At 47.5% G+C, this 17,909-nt stretch overlaps 1 protein-coding gene across 1 annotated transcript in view; it reads left to right on the forward strand.

Moving 5' to 3' along the window:
* PITPNC1 (phosphatidylinositol transfer protein cytoplasmic 1) overlaps nt 1-17,909 on the forward strand; it is a 321,334-nt gene that overhangs the window by 252,106 nt on the left and 51,319 nt on the right. The window contains exon 6 of the mRNA XM_064369485.1: nt 3,565-3,660. Coding sequence (XP_064225555.1) covers nt 3,565-3,660 — 96 coding nt within the window. The remainder of the gene's footprint in view (nt 1-3,564; nt 3,661-17,909) is intronic.

A 17,909-nucleotide genomic window follows, 5' to 3' on the forward strand; every position in this document is an offset into this window, starting at 1 on the left:
TAAGAACGTAAAGGGAACTCCAAAGGGTTCCCTAAGGCTGAAAGAGAATACCCAGGAAGCACAAACTTGGAAGGGGCCCCTCTGCATTGCTGTGGTTCAGACTTCACTGGAGGTGTGGTTGTAGCCCCACAGGATGGTGGAGAAGTACACGAGGTTGACGTGAGCCAGGGCTGGTTGACAGTGGCTGAGCAGCAGAGAGCCCTCTGGAGTGCAGACCAGAGGATGCTGGTGGACAGGTGTGTGTGTGGAGAGAGAGTCAGGGCATGCTGCCAGTGCAAGGCCTGCAGCATGCAGTGCCTGCAGCAGGAGGGCCACCATGAAGTGGTTACTGGGCCCAGGCCAGGGCTGCAAGGTCACTGAGCAACTGTGCACTCTAGGCATGCAGCTAGGGCAGAGCATGACCGAAAGTCCCCACGGACAGACTCTGCAGCTCAGCAACATCCAAATCTGAAAGAGAAATCCCCTTCCTCTTGCAGTGGCCTTCCAGAGCCCCCTACTGATGAGGCTCACTCTAACAGAGAGATGCTGACAGGGTCCAGTCCATGATCTCAGAGCAGAGGCAAAAGGAGACTTTGGAGCTGAGGCTATACTGTGAAACTGCAATGGGTGCAATGGGGGTCACTGAAATGTTTGAATTAAATTGGGGAAAGCTACACAACCTGTCAGGCCCCCTCATCCCTGCTTAGTTCCCTTTCTATGAGGCCCGAAGATTTTACCCTTTTGTAATATACTCTCTGGAAGCTCATTTCCCTCTGTGTGTGTGTGTGTGTGTGTGTGTGTGTGTGTGTGTGTGTGTGTGTGTTTTGAGACAGAGTCTCATTCCAAGAGAGTACAGTGGCACAACTGCAACCTCCGCCTCCCAGGTTCAAATGATTCTCCTGCCTCAGGTTCCCAAGTAGCTGGGATTACAGGCACATACCACCACACCTGGCTAATTTTTTTATTTTTAGTAGAGACATGGTTTCACCATCTCACCATGTTGGCCAGGCTGGTCTTGAACTCCCAACCTCAAGTGATCCACCCACCTCAGCCTCCCAAAGTGCTTGGATTACAGGTGTGAGTCACTGTGCCCAACCTCTGTGTGTCTTCTTAAGGAGGCATGGGTCTCTCTTCTTTTAGCTCAGACTTAAAAGAGATTTCCAAAAAGAAAGAAGGAGCAGGGGAACGAGCTCTCGCAAATAATCTGAGACCCAGTATTTCATTTCACAACTTATTTCTCCACTTGAACTTGAACTTGTTTCTCCACTGTCTATTTCATTTTGAGGCAGTCCACTTGTCCCTTCCAAATGCTTTAGGAGTGTCCTGAAGCACTTGGCTTCAAGTAGCAGTGGAAAGAATCAGAGCCGATCCAAGAACCAATCTTTCTCTGACTTGAAGGAGAAGTCAGTGGCCACTTTGGGTCAAACTGGGGAGTTAATCTCCTTGGACAAATTTGAAGAGTTCAATCTCCAAATATTTAGAACAGAATAGGTAAGAAGGGAAGAGCCACCAGCAGACTTTGAGGATAATTACAATACAAATATTATTCAGAAAGCATTTAGAAAGGACTAATCATGGGCCAGGCTCAGTGGCTCACACCTGTAATCCCAGCACTTTGGGAGGCCAAGGCAGGCAGATCATGAGGTCAGGAGATCGAAACCATCCTGGCCAACATGGTGAAACCCCCGCTCTACTAAAAATACAAAAATTAGCTGGGCCTGGTTCACATCTGTAGGCCCAGCTGCTAGACTGAGGCAGGAGAATTGCTTGAACCTAGGAGGCGAAGGTTGCAGTGAGCCAAGATTGCACCACTGCAATCCAGCCTGGGCAACAGAGCGAGACTCTGTCTCAAAAAAAAAAAAAGAAAAAAAAGAAAGGACGAATTGTTTCAAGTAACTTGATAATCCAACCAAAAAGAGTTTAGTCTATAAAGAGCCCTTCAGATGCCCTCTTGTGGGAGATTGTGTTATTAATAGGCACCAAATTTGAATAGGACAATGTTCTTGGGTATCAACCACCCTGTTCTTCCAAACTATTGCATTCTCTCCTCAAGAGTCAGATATAAATAGTGTTAACTGGTGATTCCCTGAAAGAATGAGCTAAACAGTGAGATGGGGTTAGAGTTAAGACTTCCTCCAAGAATGAAGTAGTTTTCCAAAGTTAAATCTGTTGGCCGGGCATGGTGGCTCATGCCTGTAATCCCAGCACTTCGGGAGGCTAAGGTGGATGGATCAGTTGAGGTCAGGAATTCGAGACCAGCCTGGCCAACGTGGTGTAACCCTGTCTCTACTAAAACTACAAAAGTTAGCCGGGTTTGGTGGTGGGTGCTTGTGGTTCCAGCTACTCAGGAGGCTGAGGCAGAAGAATCACTTGAACCCAGGAGGCAGAGGTTGCAGTGAGCTGAGATTGCATCACTGCACTCCAGCCTTGAGACACTGTCAAAAAAAGAAACCTGTTTATCATCCTACAGAAGGATGATCATTCCTTTAGACCAGAAAAATGACAATGAGAAGAACTAGACAAACTTATTTTTTCTGCCAAAATTTAGATTTATTTATTTATTTATTTATTTATTTATTTATTTATTTATTGAGACAGAGTCTCACTCTGTTGCCCAGGCTGGAGTGCAATGGTGCAGTCTCAGCTCACTGCAACCTCTGCCTCCTGGATTCAAGTGATTCTCCTACCTCAGCTGGGATTACAGGCATGCGCCACCACATCCAGCTAATTTTTGTATTTTTGGTAGAGACAGGGTTTCACCATGTTGGCCAAGCTGGTCTCAAACTCCTGACCTCAAGTGATCCGCCCACCTTGGCCTCCCAAAGTGCTGGGATTACAGGCATGAACCACAGCACCCAGCCCGACATTTATATCTGTATATTGCGGATGTGTTACTTTTTTTTTTGGCAAGTAATGTGCGTTCTTGGCCAATGGAACCTAGAGCAGATTGGCAAGAAACCATCTCAGTGTCTTACCAGACTTTACCTTGTTACCTTTATGTGTACAAAGGAAATTGTGCTCTTAAATGATCAAGAATAACAGGTGTGTTTCCCCTGGGTAGTGGGATTGTGGTTTATTTTCTTAGTTTTGCTTATCTCTATTTTCTGCAGTGAGCATGTATTATTTGTGAAACTAAATGTATATAAAATATAACTTAAACAAACACACACTGTTCTTTCTAACTCTTGGCCTATATCCCTGCTTTTTGACTCAGATTTAGCCAGACCCTTTCCAACCTCTTTATTCCCCACTGAACTGAGAAAAATCAGCAGACTTCAGTTTGGGAAGAGATTTTTTTTTTTTGGAGGAGATTAATCTCCTCACTCTTGAACTTCTAAAAACAGCCCAGTTTTTCCTCTACTTCTCACCAAGCAGTGATTGATGCTACACCTGACTCTGATTTGACAAAACCGAAGCCATGAATCAAAGCTTTCTATGATTCTTGCACGTTCTGAGGCCGGCAAAAGCGTAGTCGGGGCACTGAGCCGTGTGAAGATGCTCTGTGGGGGGGTTATCCTGCCTCGGGCACTTTGGAGGGTATCACCTGCCATCACTAACCTTTGATATGTTGCTCTGCTTTTTCAGATTTTCGACAATGAAGCCAAAGACGTGGAGAGAGAAGTTTGCTTTATTGATATTGCCTGCGATGAAATTCCAGAACGCTACTACAAAGAATCTGAGGTAAGTGACAGATTCATTCATTCATTCCGCAAGTATTTCTTAAGGACCTCCTAACTTGGGCGAATTCCGTCTCTCGTGTGGATTCGATTTGCTTTCAAGCCTTGCTGGTTCTTTTTGCAAGTATCAAAATTAAGGCCCTAACTCTTCAGAGACGACCGTCACTGGCCCTGGCCGTTACTCAATTTCCACTTAGTTTTCCTGTCTCCCAACTCTGCCATCATTCTGGGCAATGTCAGTATCCATAGGGCTGGGCCATCCAACACAGTGGCCTCTCTGAAAAACAACAGTCTCCTCAATCGCATGCTTGTGCTCTCTCTTTCTCTCTCTCTCTCTCTTTTTCTCTCTCTCTTTCTTTTTTTGAGACAGAGTTTCACTCTTGTTGCCCAGGCTGGAGTGAGATGGTGTGATCTCGGCTCATGGCAACCTCCACCTCCCAGATTGAAGTGATTCTTCTGCCTCAGCCTCCCAAGTAGCTGGGATTAAGGCACACACCACACACCTGGCTAATTTTTGTATTCTAATAGAGACAGGGTTTCTCCATGTTGGTCAGGCTGGTCTTTAACTCCCAACTTCAGGTGATCCGCCCACCTCAGCCTCCCAAGTGCTGGAATTACAGGCTTCAGCCACTGCACCTGGCCTTTTTTTTTTTTTTTTGAGATGAAGTCTCACCCAAGCTGGAGTGCAGTGGTACGATCTTGGCTCACTGCAACCTTTGCCTCCCAGGTTCAAGCCATTCTCCTGCTTCAGCCTCCTGAGTATCTGGAATTACAGGCACCAGCCACCATACTGGGCTAATTTTTGTATTTTTAGTGGAGATGAGGTTTCACCATGTTGGCCAGGCTGGTCTCCCAACTTCTGACCTCAAATGATCCGCCCACCTCAGTCTCCCAAAGCACTGAGATTATAGGCATGAGCCACCTGTGTTTTATTTATGTTTGACTCAGTCCTTCAAAACTTTGATAGCTCATTCCAGCACAGTGCCTTTCTCTCAAAACAGCAAACACCTTCTTGAGGGCTGAGAATAATTTCAGACAACTTCTTTCTCTCTGGTTTTGAACCTACCAGGATCCATCCTTGCCTTAGTTCTACCTTCTTGTTACACGGTTTCTACGAGTCACCATTTCTATCCCGTTGGTATTTTATTAAGGGCTGCTGATGGAACTTGGGTGACCCGCTTGTAAATAACATTCCAGCCCTGCAATGCCAGCAGATGCAGAGCTATTTTTGTTGTTGAGCAACATGCCGCCAATCCCAATATGTTTGGAATCAGGGCCCCACACTCGTCCTTGAGCCATAACACATGGACCTTGAAACGCGTCTTCCAGACTCATTAAGGCTGATGGGAGACACAATCAATAAAATTGTTCAAAATGAATTCCGCTGTTACGCAAATAAGCCAGGCTCCCCATGTGGTTCGGATTTCTTTTGCCTCCATGTTCTGGGATTCATTTTGGTATAAAAGTCTTACCTGATCTTAGCACATGCTTGGCCGCTTAATTGCAGGTACGTGTCTTCAGCTGCTGTCCCTGAAAGGGCTGGGGAGAGGCTGATGTGGATCACTCTGTGGCTCATCTCCACCCAAAGGCTGAGCGTTTCTTTTTTTGTTTTTCTTTTCTTTCTCTCTTTTTTTTTCTGAGATAGAGTTTCACTCTTGTTGCCCAGGCTGGAGTGCAATGGCGTGATCTTAGCTCACTGCAACCTCCACCTCCCAGGTTCAAGTGATTCTCCTGCCTCAGCCTCCTGAGTAGCTGGGATTACAGGCATGTGCCAACACGCCCAGCTAATTTTTTGTATTTTTAGAAGAGAAAGGGTTTCTCCATGTTGGTCAGGCTGGTCTCGAACCGCCGACCTCAGATAATCCATCCGCCTCGACCACCCAAAGTGCCGGGATTACAGGTGTGAGCCATTGCACCTGGCCAGGCTGAGCGTTTTAGCATCATGCACTTTTGTTATGCCCTTCGGCCAACTACACCTGTGCATTTTAAGATAAACAAAGTTAAATGCTCTCTGCATAATTGTGGACCCATAACTGCATAACTGGGGAATAAACAGGGCACCATTGACCTTCCCTTTGTCTCGCTCCACGGAAATCCTGTAGTTTCGTGTCAGATCCACCAGTGCTTAATGGGGCTCTGATGCCATGCAGGGCATAGTGCAAAGCACTCCTGTGACTCCTCGGGCCTCCTGGGCTGCTGTCCTACCTGGATCTCCCAGCCTCTTTGGGCGCTCTGGGCCTTCCAGGGAAGCAGGGTTGCCAGAAAACTCTGAACTAATTTCAGCTTTTCCTCCCAGTGTGCTTTGGCGTGGTTCTGCCTGGACTCCAGGGAGTTCCCTCCTGATTCAGTAGGAAGTCTTGATACAAATATAGAATATTAATGAAGAAATCAAGTCTCATTTCTAGTCAACGTGTGCCTGACTCATTTCCCTGTGCTCTGTGCCCCAAAGAACCTCCACTAGAAAGCTTCCTTTCATTCACATAGATACTCAAGGCGCTTTTCCTTCGTGCTTCACAGAGTTGCTCACGGGCACGTCCATACCTCTTTCCCTGGGTCCTAAAGTATTCTTCCCTGGATGCAGGAAGGTGAGGCGGGTGGATCACGAGGTCAGGAGATCGAAACCATCCTGGCCAACATGATGTAACCCTGTCTTTACTAAAAATACAAAAATTAGCTGGGCGTTTGGCACACGCCTGTAATCCCAGCTACTCAAGAGGCTGAGGCGGAAGAATCGCTTGAACCCGGGAGGCGGAGGTTGCAGTGAGCCAAGACTGTGCCACTGTGCTCCAGCCTGGTGACAGAGCAAGACTCCATCTCAAAAAAAAAAAAAAAAAAAAGAATCCAGTAATTATTCATCCAAAAAATATTTATGGAGTCCTCACTGAGTGTCACATACAATGTTAAGACGTGGGATGACGACTGGGCACAGTGGCTCATGCCTGTATTCCCAGCACTTTGGGAGGCTGGGTCGGGTGGATCACCTGAGGTCAGGAGTTCGAGACCAACCTGGTCAACATGGTGAAACCCCATCTCTACTAAAAATACAAAAATTAGCCATCATGGTGGTGTGTACCCATAATCTCATCTACTTGGGAGGCTGATGCATGAGAATGGCTTTAACCTGGGAAGTGGAGGCTGCAACAAGCTGAGATCGTGACCGAGCAAGACTGTCTCAAAAAAAAAGCGGGGAGGGACAGCAATGAGCCAAAGAGATACTTAGGGTCCCTCCCTTCAGGACACTTCCAGTCTAACAAAACAGTAAAGAACTAATCACATAGATACATAATGAAGTTGAGAGTCACAAGTGCAGGAAGGCAGGTACAGAGAGAGAATGTGATAAGGAAACTGAATTTAACAGAATGGGATCAGGAGAAATGCTACGGACGAAATGACAGTTCAGGCCGGGCTCAGTGCCTCACACCTGTAATCCAAGCACTTCAGGAGGCCAAGACAAGAGGACTGCTTGAGCCCAGGAGTTGGAGATTACAGCGAGCAGTGATCACACCACTGCACTCCAGCCTGGGAGACAGAGCAAGAGCTTGTCTCTAAAAATAAATGAATGAATGACAGTTATGATGAGACCCGCTGATGACAAGTATGAGGGTTGGGGGCGACAGCGTGCCAGGTGGAGGTAGAAGCACATGCAGGAGCTCCCAGGAAACGCGTGTGAGGAACAGGAAGGAGGCCAGCCTTGCAGTTGCAGCACATGCGAGAGGAAGAGGACACGGGGGGAGGTTGGAAGGGAGGAGGGGGCCATGCTGAGTAAGATACTTAGATTTTATTCAAGTGCAACAGGATGCCTTCAAAGAAATTTGGTGCAGTGGCTCACACCTGTAATCCCAGCACTTTGGGAGGCTGAGGCGGGCAGATCACCTGAGGTCGGGAGTTCGAGACCAGCCTGGCCAACAGAGTGAAACCCCAACTCTACTTGGAAGGCTGAGGTAGGAGAATGGCTTGAAACCCAGGAGGCGGAGGTTACAGTGAGACAAGATCATGCCACTGCAATCCAGCCTGGGCGACAGAGCAAGACTTGGTCTCAAAAAAAAAAAAATTAAAAAAAAACCAATATCATGGAAGCTGAGGCATCATAGGATCTAAATTACGCTTTTAAAAAATTGTTCTGGATAGAGAATGGACTGGAGAAGAACAGTGGAAGTCAGGAGACCACCGAGGTCCCTATCGTTACTGATATCATCAGTTACTTAGGTTCTATTGTGGCTTGTGCTAGAGGGCTGGCAGCAGAGATGGAGAAGAGCAGATGGTTTTGAGGTATATTTTGACGATGAGTTGACAGGGACTGGCCATGGATTGGATGTGGGGATGAGGTTGAAGGAGAAGTTGGGATGATCTTAAGGATTCTGGCTTGGGTGACTGAAAGATGGGGGTGCTGATGACTGAAATGGGAAGATGAGAAGAGCAATGTACCTTGGAGAAAGATGAGTAGATTTTATGATGTCAGAGAGGCATCCAAGCGAGTATGAAGTATAAATGGGAAAGGGGTTCAAGCCTGAGCCTTGAAGGATGGCAGCACCTGGAGATCAGGTAGAATCTGAAAGAATCAGGAATCTAAAAGAATTGGCCAGAAAAAGGCTGGGCACAGTGGTTCATGCCTGTAATCCCAGCACTTTGGGAGGCTGAGGCAGGTGGATCACCTGAGGTCAGGAGTTCAAGATCAACCTGACCAACATGGAGAAGCCCCATCTTTACTAAAGATACAAAATCAGCCGGGAGTGGGGGCACATGCCTGTAATCCCGGCTACTCGGGAGGCTGAGACAGGAGAATCAATCACTTAACCCAGGAGGCGGAGGTTGTGATGAGCCAAGATCGCACCATTGCGCTCTAGCCTGGGCAACAAGAGTGGAAAAAAAAAAAAAAAAAAAGAATTAGTGAGAAAGTTAGGAGGAAAACAAGGGAAATTTACCAAGGAATGCAAAAAAAAAGAGAGTGATTGGATGTGCTAAATGCTGCTGAGAGATCGAATAGAAAGAGAACAGAAAACTGTCAGCTAGAACAGTTCTCAACTGGGGGTGATTTTTGCCTCACAGGGATGCTTGGCAATGCCTGTAGACATTCTTGGTTGTCACAACATAGGAGGTGCTACTGGTATCTAGAGTGGTGTAGAGGCCAGGGAGGGTGCTACAATCCTGTAAAGCACAGACAGCCCCTCACAACAAAGAGTTATTAGGCTCCAGATGTCCATAGTGCCACGGCTAGGAAACGTTCTACAGGAAGAGGTGGTTGAAGATGGATGGAACTCTGGATTCAGCTCTGACACTCAGGGCCACCCCTGTCCTGTCCTGGAGTCTTAGGGTTACTTAAGGGATTCGGGAGAAGGGGCCCCCTAGGACTAAGCCCTGCACACTCATCATCCATTGCGTGACCTCCCAGGGGATCTGCTGGCCTGTGTCACAGGTGGAATTCCTCCTCCATGGACCTGGCAGCCTGATCTCAAAGGACTATAGGTACCATCGAGAGCCCCCAATAAAATCTTAGAAAAAGTATTCCCCCCGGGGTGACTCCCTTGTGATCCCAGCCCCCATCTTCAACAGGCCAGAATGCAGACTGCAATCTGAACCCACCCAAAGGAAGAGGAGTGAATTTCCTGGGCTGTTTTCGTTGTTGTGTCTACTGTAAATATGCCGGGGACTGGGAATAAGAGGAACAACCGATTCAGAAGGCAAATCATTTCCAAACAAATGTCTAACCGGCACCCTGTAAATAATTAACACCCTCCACCCCACCACGGGAGTTTCCTTCTCAAATGAAATCTGACCTTGTTCTGTGCTTAAAACCCCTCACTGGTCCTGCTTTAGAGTTCAGTTCACACAGAACTCCCCCTCTCTGAGTTTTCCTGGGCATCCTGCTCTCCCATTGCTGGTGGTCTGGGGGCAGCAAAGTTCTGGTCCATGGCTTCTAGGGCATGCTAGATTGTGCTAGCTCATCGCTATGGCATGAGTTCAGCAAAGACAAGAGCTGGCTCTTCCCCAGCCGCTGCCACAGCAGGCGCTCACCCAATGTTTGCTGAATGAATGAGTGAAGACAAGGAACTTTGCTTTTTTTTTCTTCCAGCAGTGACAATTTCAGAGCAAGCGCTATCAAAGAAAATGAATTCGTTGCCATTAAGCAAGCAGTTGTGAATCAGAGTTCCATTTTTTTTTTAATCGGAGGCATCCAGCTTCATGGGCCTTTTCTTTCCATCCATCTTTGTAAGTTGACGATGTCAGCGTCCTAAATAGAAACACTTTATGTGAGAAAGCCGGATGCTGATGGGCTGAAAATGTTTCGGGATTTTTTTTGATCCTGATGAATCCAGAGCAGGGTTATCTGGGTTCCTCCTCTCCACCCAGCTCCTGTCACACATGGCCATCCAGGCCAAAGAGGGGGATGAAAGTGCTTTTTCTTTTTCTTTTTTTTTTTGAGACGGAGTCTTGCTCTGTCACCAGGCTGCAGTGCAGTGGCACCATATCAGCTCACTACAACCTCCGCCTCCTGGGTTCAAGCGATTCTCTTGTGTCAGCCTCCCGAGTAGCTGGGATTACAGGCATGTGACACCACGTCCAGCTAATTTTTGTATTTTTAGTAGAGACAGGTTTTCGCCATGTTGGCCAGGCTGGTCACGAACTCCTGACCTCGTGATCCGCCCGCCTCGGCCTCCCAAAGTGCTGGGATTACAGGCGTGAGTCACCGTGCCTGGCCTGCACTTTCCTTTCTTTTTCCATTTCTCCCTGGAAACCTTCGAGCCACACAGTCAAGGCTGCCTCGCTCATGAAGGTGACCAGAGCTGGGAATTTTCCACGGGGTGCCCTCTGCCTGATGGCCCTCGTGCCATCACCACTAACCAGGGATTCAGAAGCATGCTCTGGGGACTCAGGATCAGCTGACAGTCCAGCTCAGTGCTTTCCTTATTCTCATTTTTGCAGTGCTGCTGTTTCCTATCAGGGCCCAGAGCTTCAGTTCTCAAAAGCCTCTTAGCTTCAAGTTTTTTTCTCACAGTCATTAATGGACTCTGCAGGGCAGTGCTGAGTTGTGGGGGGAAAAAATAGTGTGATTTTTTTTCAGGCAGGGAGAGCCCCTCCATTGGTCACACAGACCACTAAGACCCTGCCCGCCTATAAGAGTCATAAAGCTATTTGTTCCATGTCACGTGGAGCAGGAAAAGGGGGTGAAACCAGAAGCTGAGCAGGTTGTACTGGTTATGTGGCTGATACATAGCGTCTTGCTACTGCCAAGATTTTCATCCCAGCTCCTTGATGCTCTGCCAAGATTTCAAGGTGAAGATCCCAGCAGAGGAATGAGGAACTCTGCATGATAAGTTGGAGCACGCCTGCAGAGGCCAAGGCAGTGAGGCCAAACCCGCAAGGCTGAGTTGGCAGTGTCGGGATACCAGAATGAACCTCAACTTCTAGCCTGCAGGACTAGCCCAAGCTGGAGAATCTCTGAAAGTTATGCTCAGAGAGATATAACCCGGAGGCTTTTGGTGTTGGCTGATAGTCAAGTTCAAGTCCATTACTCATTCTCCTCCATTCACTGCAGTCGTTCATGAGGACTGGCTTCCATCATGAGATGGGGAGTGACCAAAGAAAGTGGCGTCTATACTGGCCTCCTGGGGGCTGTCACCCACAGCAGTCTCCCCTAGACACAAATGTGTAGGGTGTGTGCAGCGTCCCAGTCTTCAGACATGCCTCCAGGGCAAAGGAGGAGAAAGAAAAAGGAATATCTGGCCAGGCATGGTGGCTTACCCCTGTAATCCCAGCACTTTGGGAGGCTGAGGCAGGTGGATCACCTGAGGTCAGGAGTTCAAGACTGGTCTGGCCAGCATGGTGAAACCCTATCTTACTAAAAATACAAATTTTAGCTGGGCATGGTGGTGTGTGCCTGTAATTCTAGCTACCCAGGAGGCTGAAGCAGGAGAATCGCTGGAACCTAGGAGGCAGAGGCTGCAGTAAGCTGAGATCGTGCCACTGCACTCTAGCCTGGGAGACAGAGCAGGACTCCATCTCAAAAAAAAAAGAAAAAGGAATGTCTTTCGTAGTTGAGGAAGTTTATAAGTAGAGGGTTGTTAGGCTGGGCGCAGTGGCTCACGTCTGTAATCCCAGCACTTTGGGAGGCCAAGGCAGGTGGATCATGAGGTCAGGAGTTCGAGACCAGCCTGGCCAATATGGTGAAACCCCGTCTCTACTAAAAATACAAAAATTAGCCAGGTGTGGTGTCAGGCACCTGTAGTCCCAGTTACTCGGGAGGCTGAGGCAGGAGAATCACTTGAACCCAGGAGGCAGTGGTTGCAGTGAGCCAAGATCAAGCCACTGCACTCCAGGGTGGGTGACAGAGCGAGACTCTCACAAAAAAAAAAAAGAAAAAAGAAGTAGAGGGTTGAATGCTTTGTTTTTTCGATCTTCATTGACTTATCTAATGAAAATCAAAGGCATCTCTAGCTCAGAGATTCTCAGCTAGGAGCAAATTTGTCCCCCAGGGCCGTCTGGCAATATCTGGAGACATTTTCGATTGTTGAAACTGGATAGGGCATGATATGAATCTAGTGGGTAGAGGTCAATGAGGCTGCTACACATCCAAAATGGGCCAGGTGCAGTGGCTCATGCTGATAATCGTAGCACTTTGCGGGGAGGCTGAGGCAGGAGGATCACTTGAGCCCAGATGTTTGAGGCTGCAGTGAGCCATAATCATGCCACTGCACTGCAGCCTGGGAAACAGAACGAGACCCTGTCTCTAAAAGAGAAAGAAAAGAAAAAAATTCAAAATGCACCACAACAGAGAATTATCCAGTTCCAAAATGTCAGTTATGCCAAGATCAGTAAACCCCGACCTAGACCGATCCAAGGAAAAGAAACTTAGTAAAACCTATTGGTATCAAGACTCATTAATGAATTCCTTTAGTTAGCATTTATTAAGCAGCTACTGTGTGCCAGCTCCAGGCTAGGCACTGAGGGTACAAAAACGAGATTGTGCCAGCTCAAATGGCCTGTCTTCTACTGCCTTTTGAATTGATCTTCTTGTTACAGATGAAGCAGTTTCTCTTCCCCTTTATTTTGGAGGATATAAAGGCATTCTTACTAGTGATAAATACAGCATAGTAACTTGAATGGGGAAATTTGCAATTTTTTGAATGCAGGTAGCAATGAAGGAGAAGGAATAGCATGAGTCTCTCCTAGAATCATGGATGCCTGACGCGGCATAATTGAATGTGTTTTAGACAGAATCTGATTTTAAGTTTCCCTTAAGTTGGTGACTGAGTCTCCAGGTCCCTGGATCGTCACCTTCCGGGACCAGGAACTCCTTGGCAGCCAGTTTGCTGGTCCCCACAGATCTAAATATCTGTTGAATTCTCTCTTAAGGGAGAGAGAATGGAACCAAAAGAGATACATCTAGCTTTCCCAATAACTGTCAAGGGTGAGAGATTAAACGTTGTTTGCTAAGGATGACGGGCCCCCAGAAAGGGAACAGAGAAACAGAATAAGTAAATATTGTCACACTTAACTGTACCCTTCAGTACAAAGAGCTTCATCCAAGTCACTCGGCTCCTTCAAATTAAAAATATTTTCATTCTGGCCTACATCTTGGCCTTTGAGGGTGGTAAAGATTTTCAGTTATGTCTAATGGCCGGATTTAACACAGCTGCCTCATGCGGGCTACACTGATAAGTTTACGTTGTTGTGCTGTTATTATCATTTTCCCCCCTTTCCCTCAAGTCCATCTGTTTCTTTCTGAGAGTAACACAGGTGTTTTGCAATGGGTTCCAACTTACTGGGGCCTGCATGCTTCTTGGAAAATAAGAGGACTGATGACATCACTAGGGTGGGGAGAGAAGTCCCTGCTGCCAAAGGGGTCCCTGGTGGGAGCGTCTAAAACTGGGGGGGAGAGAGAGGAAGGCTGCAAAGGAGATACTAGAGAAGGGTCCCCGGCAGCTGCCACATCGCTGGCCCTGAGCCCTCTTCCCTCGCAGGGTCTGGATGATGCCAGTGCTGTTAAAAAGACCAGACGTGGTGGTTCACACCTGTAGTCCCAGCACTGTGGGAGGTCCGGGCGGACGGATCATGTGAGATCAGGAATTCGAGACCAGCCTGGCCAACATGGCGAAACTCTGTCTCTACTAAAAATACAAAAATTAGCCAGGCACGGTGGCTCACTCCTATAATCCCAGCACTTTGGGAGGCCAAGGCAGGTGGATCACGAGGTCAGGAGTTTGAGACCAGCCTGGCCAACATAGTGGAACTCTGTGTCTACTAAAAGTACAAAAATTAGCTGAGTGTGGTTGTGAGTGCCTGTAGTCCCAGCTACTCGGGAGGCTGAGGCAGGAAAATCACTTGAACCTGGGAGGCGGAGGTTGCAGTGAGCCAAGAGTGTACCACTGCACTCTAGCCTGCACAACAGAGCAAGACTCTGTTTCAAAAAAAATTAGCAGGCAAAATACAAAAATTACCCAGGCATGGTGGCGGGCGCCTGTAATCCCAGCTACTCAGGAGGCTGAGGCAGGAGAATCACTTGAACCCAGGAGGTGAAGATTGCAATGAGCCAAAGATGGCACCACTGTACTTCAGCCTGGGTGACAGAACAAGACTCTGTTTCAAAAACCAAACAGAAAAAAGAGAGGCTGGGCGCAGTGGCTCCCACCTGTAATCCTAGCACTTCGGGAGAGCGAGGCAGGTGGATTGCCTGAGCTCAGGAGTTCAAGACCAGCCAGGACAACATGGTAAAACGCCATCTCTACTAAAATACAAAAAATTAGCTGAGTGTCGTGGTGCGTACCCGTAATCCCAGCTGCTAGGCAGGCTGAGGCAGGAGAATCATTTGAGCATGGAGGCAAAGGTTGCAGTGAGCTGAGATCGAGCCATTGCAGTCCAGCCTGAGTGACAGAGCCAGATACTGTCTGGAAAAAAAAAAAGGAACTCATGATCTGGTTGAGAGGATAAGGTGTAATGACACCAACGCTAAGTGCCAGTACAGAGAGAGACAGCAAGAGAAATGCACTCACCCGGCCACGTGTGCACTCACCTGGCCACATGTGATCTACTTTCCTAAAAGTGGTACGCACAGTCCTCGCCAGAGGATTCCCAGGACTGGTCAGGGAAGACTTTGTAGCAGAGGTAGAATCTGAGCTGGGCCTTTATTTTTTGCTCATAAATTAATACATGATCCTTGTAAAAAAACGTTCCAGGCTGGGCGAGGTGGCTTACGCCTGTAATCCCAGCATTATGGGAGGCTGAGGCAGGTGGATCACGAGGTCGGGAGTTCGAGACCAGCCTGACCAGCATGGTGAAGCCCCATCTCTACTAAAAACACAAAAATTAGCCAAATGTGGTGGCACACGCCTGTAATCCCAGATACTTGAGAGGCGGAGGCAGGAGAACTGCTAGAACCCCAGAGGCGGAGGTTGCAGTATGCCGAGGTCACGCCACTGCACTCCAGCCTGGGTGACAGAGCAAGACTCCATCTCAAAAAACAAACAAACAAAAAATTCCAACATGATACAAACACAAAATAGAAAAACTCTCCTATGATCCTTCATCACAGACATCACTGTTGTTAAAGCTGGTATTTATACTTACACATAATGCATAAATAGTGGTATTTTATAAAATTCACACTATGCATACCACCTTGCAACATGCATGATTTCACTAACAACAAAGCTTGCCATTTTCTTCTGCAGCACATGCCCATCTAGTGAGTTTTAGGTGGCCAGTTAATATGGCAGTGAAGGTCAGGGGCAGTGGCTCATGCCTGTAATCCCAGCACTTTGGGAGGCCAGGGTGGACAAATCACTTGAGCTCAGGAGTTTGAGACCGGCCTGGGCAACATGGCAAAACCCCATCTCTACAAAAAATACAGAAATTAGCCAGGTGTGGAGTCCCAGCTATTCTGGAGGCTGAGGCAGGAGGATCGCTTGAGCCCAGGAGATGGAGGCTGCTGCAGTGAGCAGAGATCCTGGGCAGCAGAGCAAGACCCTGCCTCAAAATAATAATATAATAATAAGCCAGTGTACGGTGGTGCCATGTGTAACATTATTCTCCATTTGGTGGACACTTAGGGTGTTTCCATTCTTAACTACGGTACTGCAAGGAACGTATCTTTTCGGAGTTGTTCTGATGTCTGTGGAATAAATCTAAAAGTGAAACTGTTGAGTCAGTGGACATGTGAGTTTCAATTTTCCTAGACATAACAAAATGGCCCACACGCTGTGGCTGCATTGAATTACCCCTGACTCACACTTAGATGGGAGCAAACTGCAGTCTGAAGATGTGTGAGATGGAGTGGGCAATGTAGTGAATGGCTGGAAATAAGGAGTCTCAGTGCAGAGTCAAGCGTCAGTAAGGCACAAGGAAAAAACCTTGAATGCCAAGCCAATGAATTTGGACTTTATTCTGCAGGTTGCAGAGACTTTTCAAAGCAGGGGTCACCAAAAATTAAAAATTCCATTGGCCAAGAAAAAAGAAAAAGAGCTGGCAAGGTGGCTCACACCTGTAATCCCAGCACTTTGGGAGGCCAAGTCAGATGGATCACCTGAGGTCGGGAGTTCGAGACCAGCCTGATCAACATGGAGAAACCCCGTCTCTACTAAAAATACAAAATGAGCCAGGCATGGTGGGGCATGCCTGTAATCCCAGCTACTCAGGAGGCTGAGGCAGGAAAATTGCTTGAAACCCAGGTCGGGGGAGGTTGCGGTGAGCCGAGATCACGCCATTGCGCTCCAGCCTGGGCAACAAGAGCAAAAATCCACCTCAAAAAAAAGAAAAAAGAAAAAGCAGGGGTCATCAGCAACCATGCAAGGGGACTCTACTTGTGACCTCGCCAGAGGGGCTGACTCTCTTGTGGGGATGGTCAGGGCAGCCTCCTCGGTGCCCAGAGGGTTAGGACCCTCCAGATTCTTCAGCCTACTTCTTTCTCTATTCTGCTACCCTCTTCCATGAGCAAATTGCCCTCAGCCCGTCTTGACAACAATAAGATTTTATTAATGAATAGGAACATTTGGAAATAAAAAGGCATTAAACAGTAGTCCAGTCCTTAACAACCCCGACCGCCTCATTTTCAGACCAATCATTGGCAACTCACTTCCCAAGGAACAACGAGGTATTCTTTTTCAGACCTCATTCCTTGCAAATCCAGGAAAGATGAGACGCCAAGTCTCGCTGCAGTACTCTGCCTAGTGCTGATTTTAAAAGCCACTGCGGTTCTCTTGGCCTAATAATGTGAAGCTACCTCAGCGTTTTGAGCAAACCCCATTTTTACTGGGATAACTACAAAAATAGTAGTGCCCAACTTCGTCCTGGAGAAAGAGTTTTTGTTTTTTTAAATTTTTCAAAGGGAAAAAAAAGACATTTAAACTGCTGCAGTAATTGGCATGAATGATCTTCCCCAGAACTCAGTGTTCGGAGCAGCAGTTGCAAATCCTACCAGTTGAATTTGGTAGTGAAATACCAGACGAAGTAGGTCAAACAAAATCAAGGCATATGAATTCCTAAACGCCAGATCAAAACCAGAGATTCTAAGTCTCTGCCAGAAGTGGAGTTGCTGATTGTGGCATTGTGGGTGATTGAATCAATAGAAAGAGCCCTTGGGGCCGGTGCAGTGGCTCACGCCTGTAATCCCAGCACTTTGGGGCGCCAAGGCAGGCAGATCACTTGAGGTCAGGAGTTCAAGGCCAGCCTGACCAACATGGCAAAACCCTGTCTCTACTAAAAATACAAAAATTAGCTGGGCTTGGTGGCATAGGACCACCTGTAGTCCTAGGTACTAGGAAGGCTGAGGCATGAGAATTGCTTGAATCTGGGAGGCAGAGGTTGCAATGAGCCAAGATTGCCCCACTGCACTCCAGCCTGGACAACAGAGCGAGACTCTGTCCCAAAAAAGAAAGAAAGAACCCTTGGGGAAATCACCCTATCACCCTATATCTCAAAAGGAACAGACCAGGGAGGGAAGAATTCATCCAAGCAGAACATTCATGGACGGGAGAAATAGTTGGGCTTTTCGCAGAAGGATCTATGCAAAAGATAACCCCCTGGAACCTATGAATTGGGATTTCCAGCTTATGCGCTCCATGTCTAGAGGATTCAGCCCTAATGTGGTGAGGACCCTGGCTCTGGGAGCCTCCCAGGCAGTCACAGCCACTGCATTTCATTATCATGCATTCTGTATCTGAGTTCCTCTCTCCCTTCAAGAGAATGGACAGATGGATAGATGGCATGGAGAAATGAGATGACGTCAAAGGCAAAGGATAGAAAATGACTAGCACGGTCCCT

This window comes from Aotus nancymaae, unplaced genomic scaffold (genome assembly GCF_030222135.1).
Source record: "Aotus nancymaae isolate 86718 unplaced genomic scaffold, 86718_ANA_hifiasm-v0.15.2.pri h1tg000089l, whole genome shotgun sequence".
Taxonomy (NCBI): Eukaryota; Metazoa; Chordata; class Mammalia; order Primates; family Aotidae; genus Aotus; species Aotus nancymaae.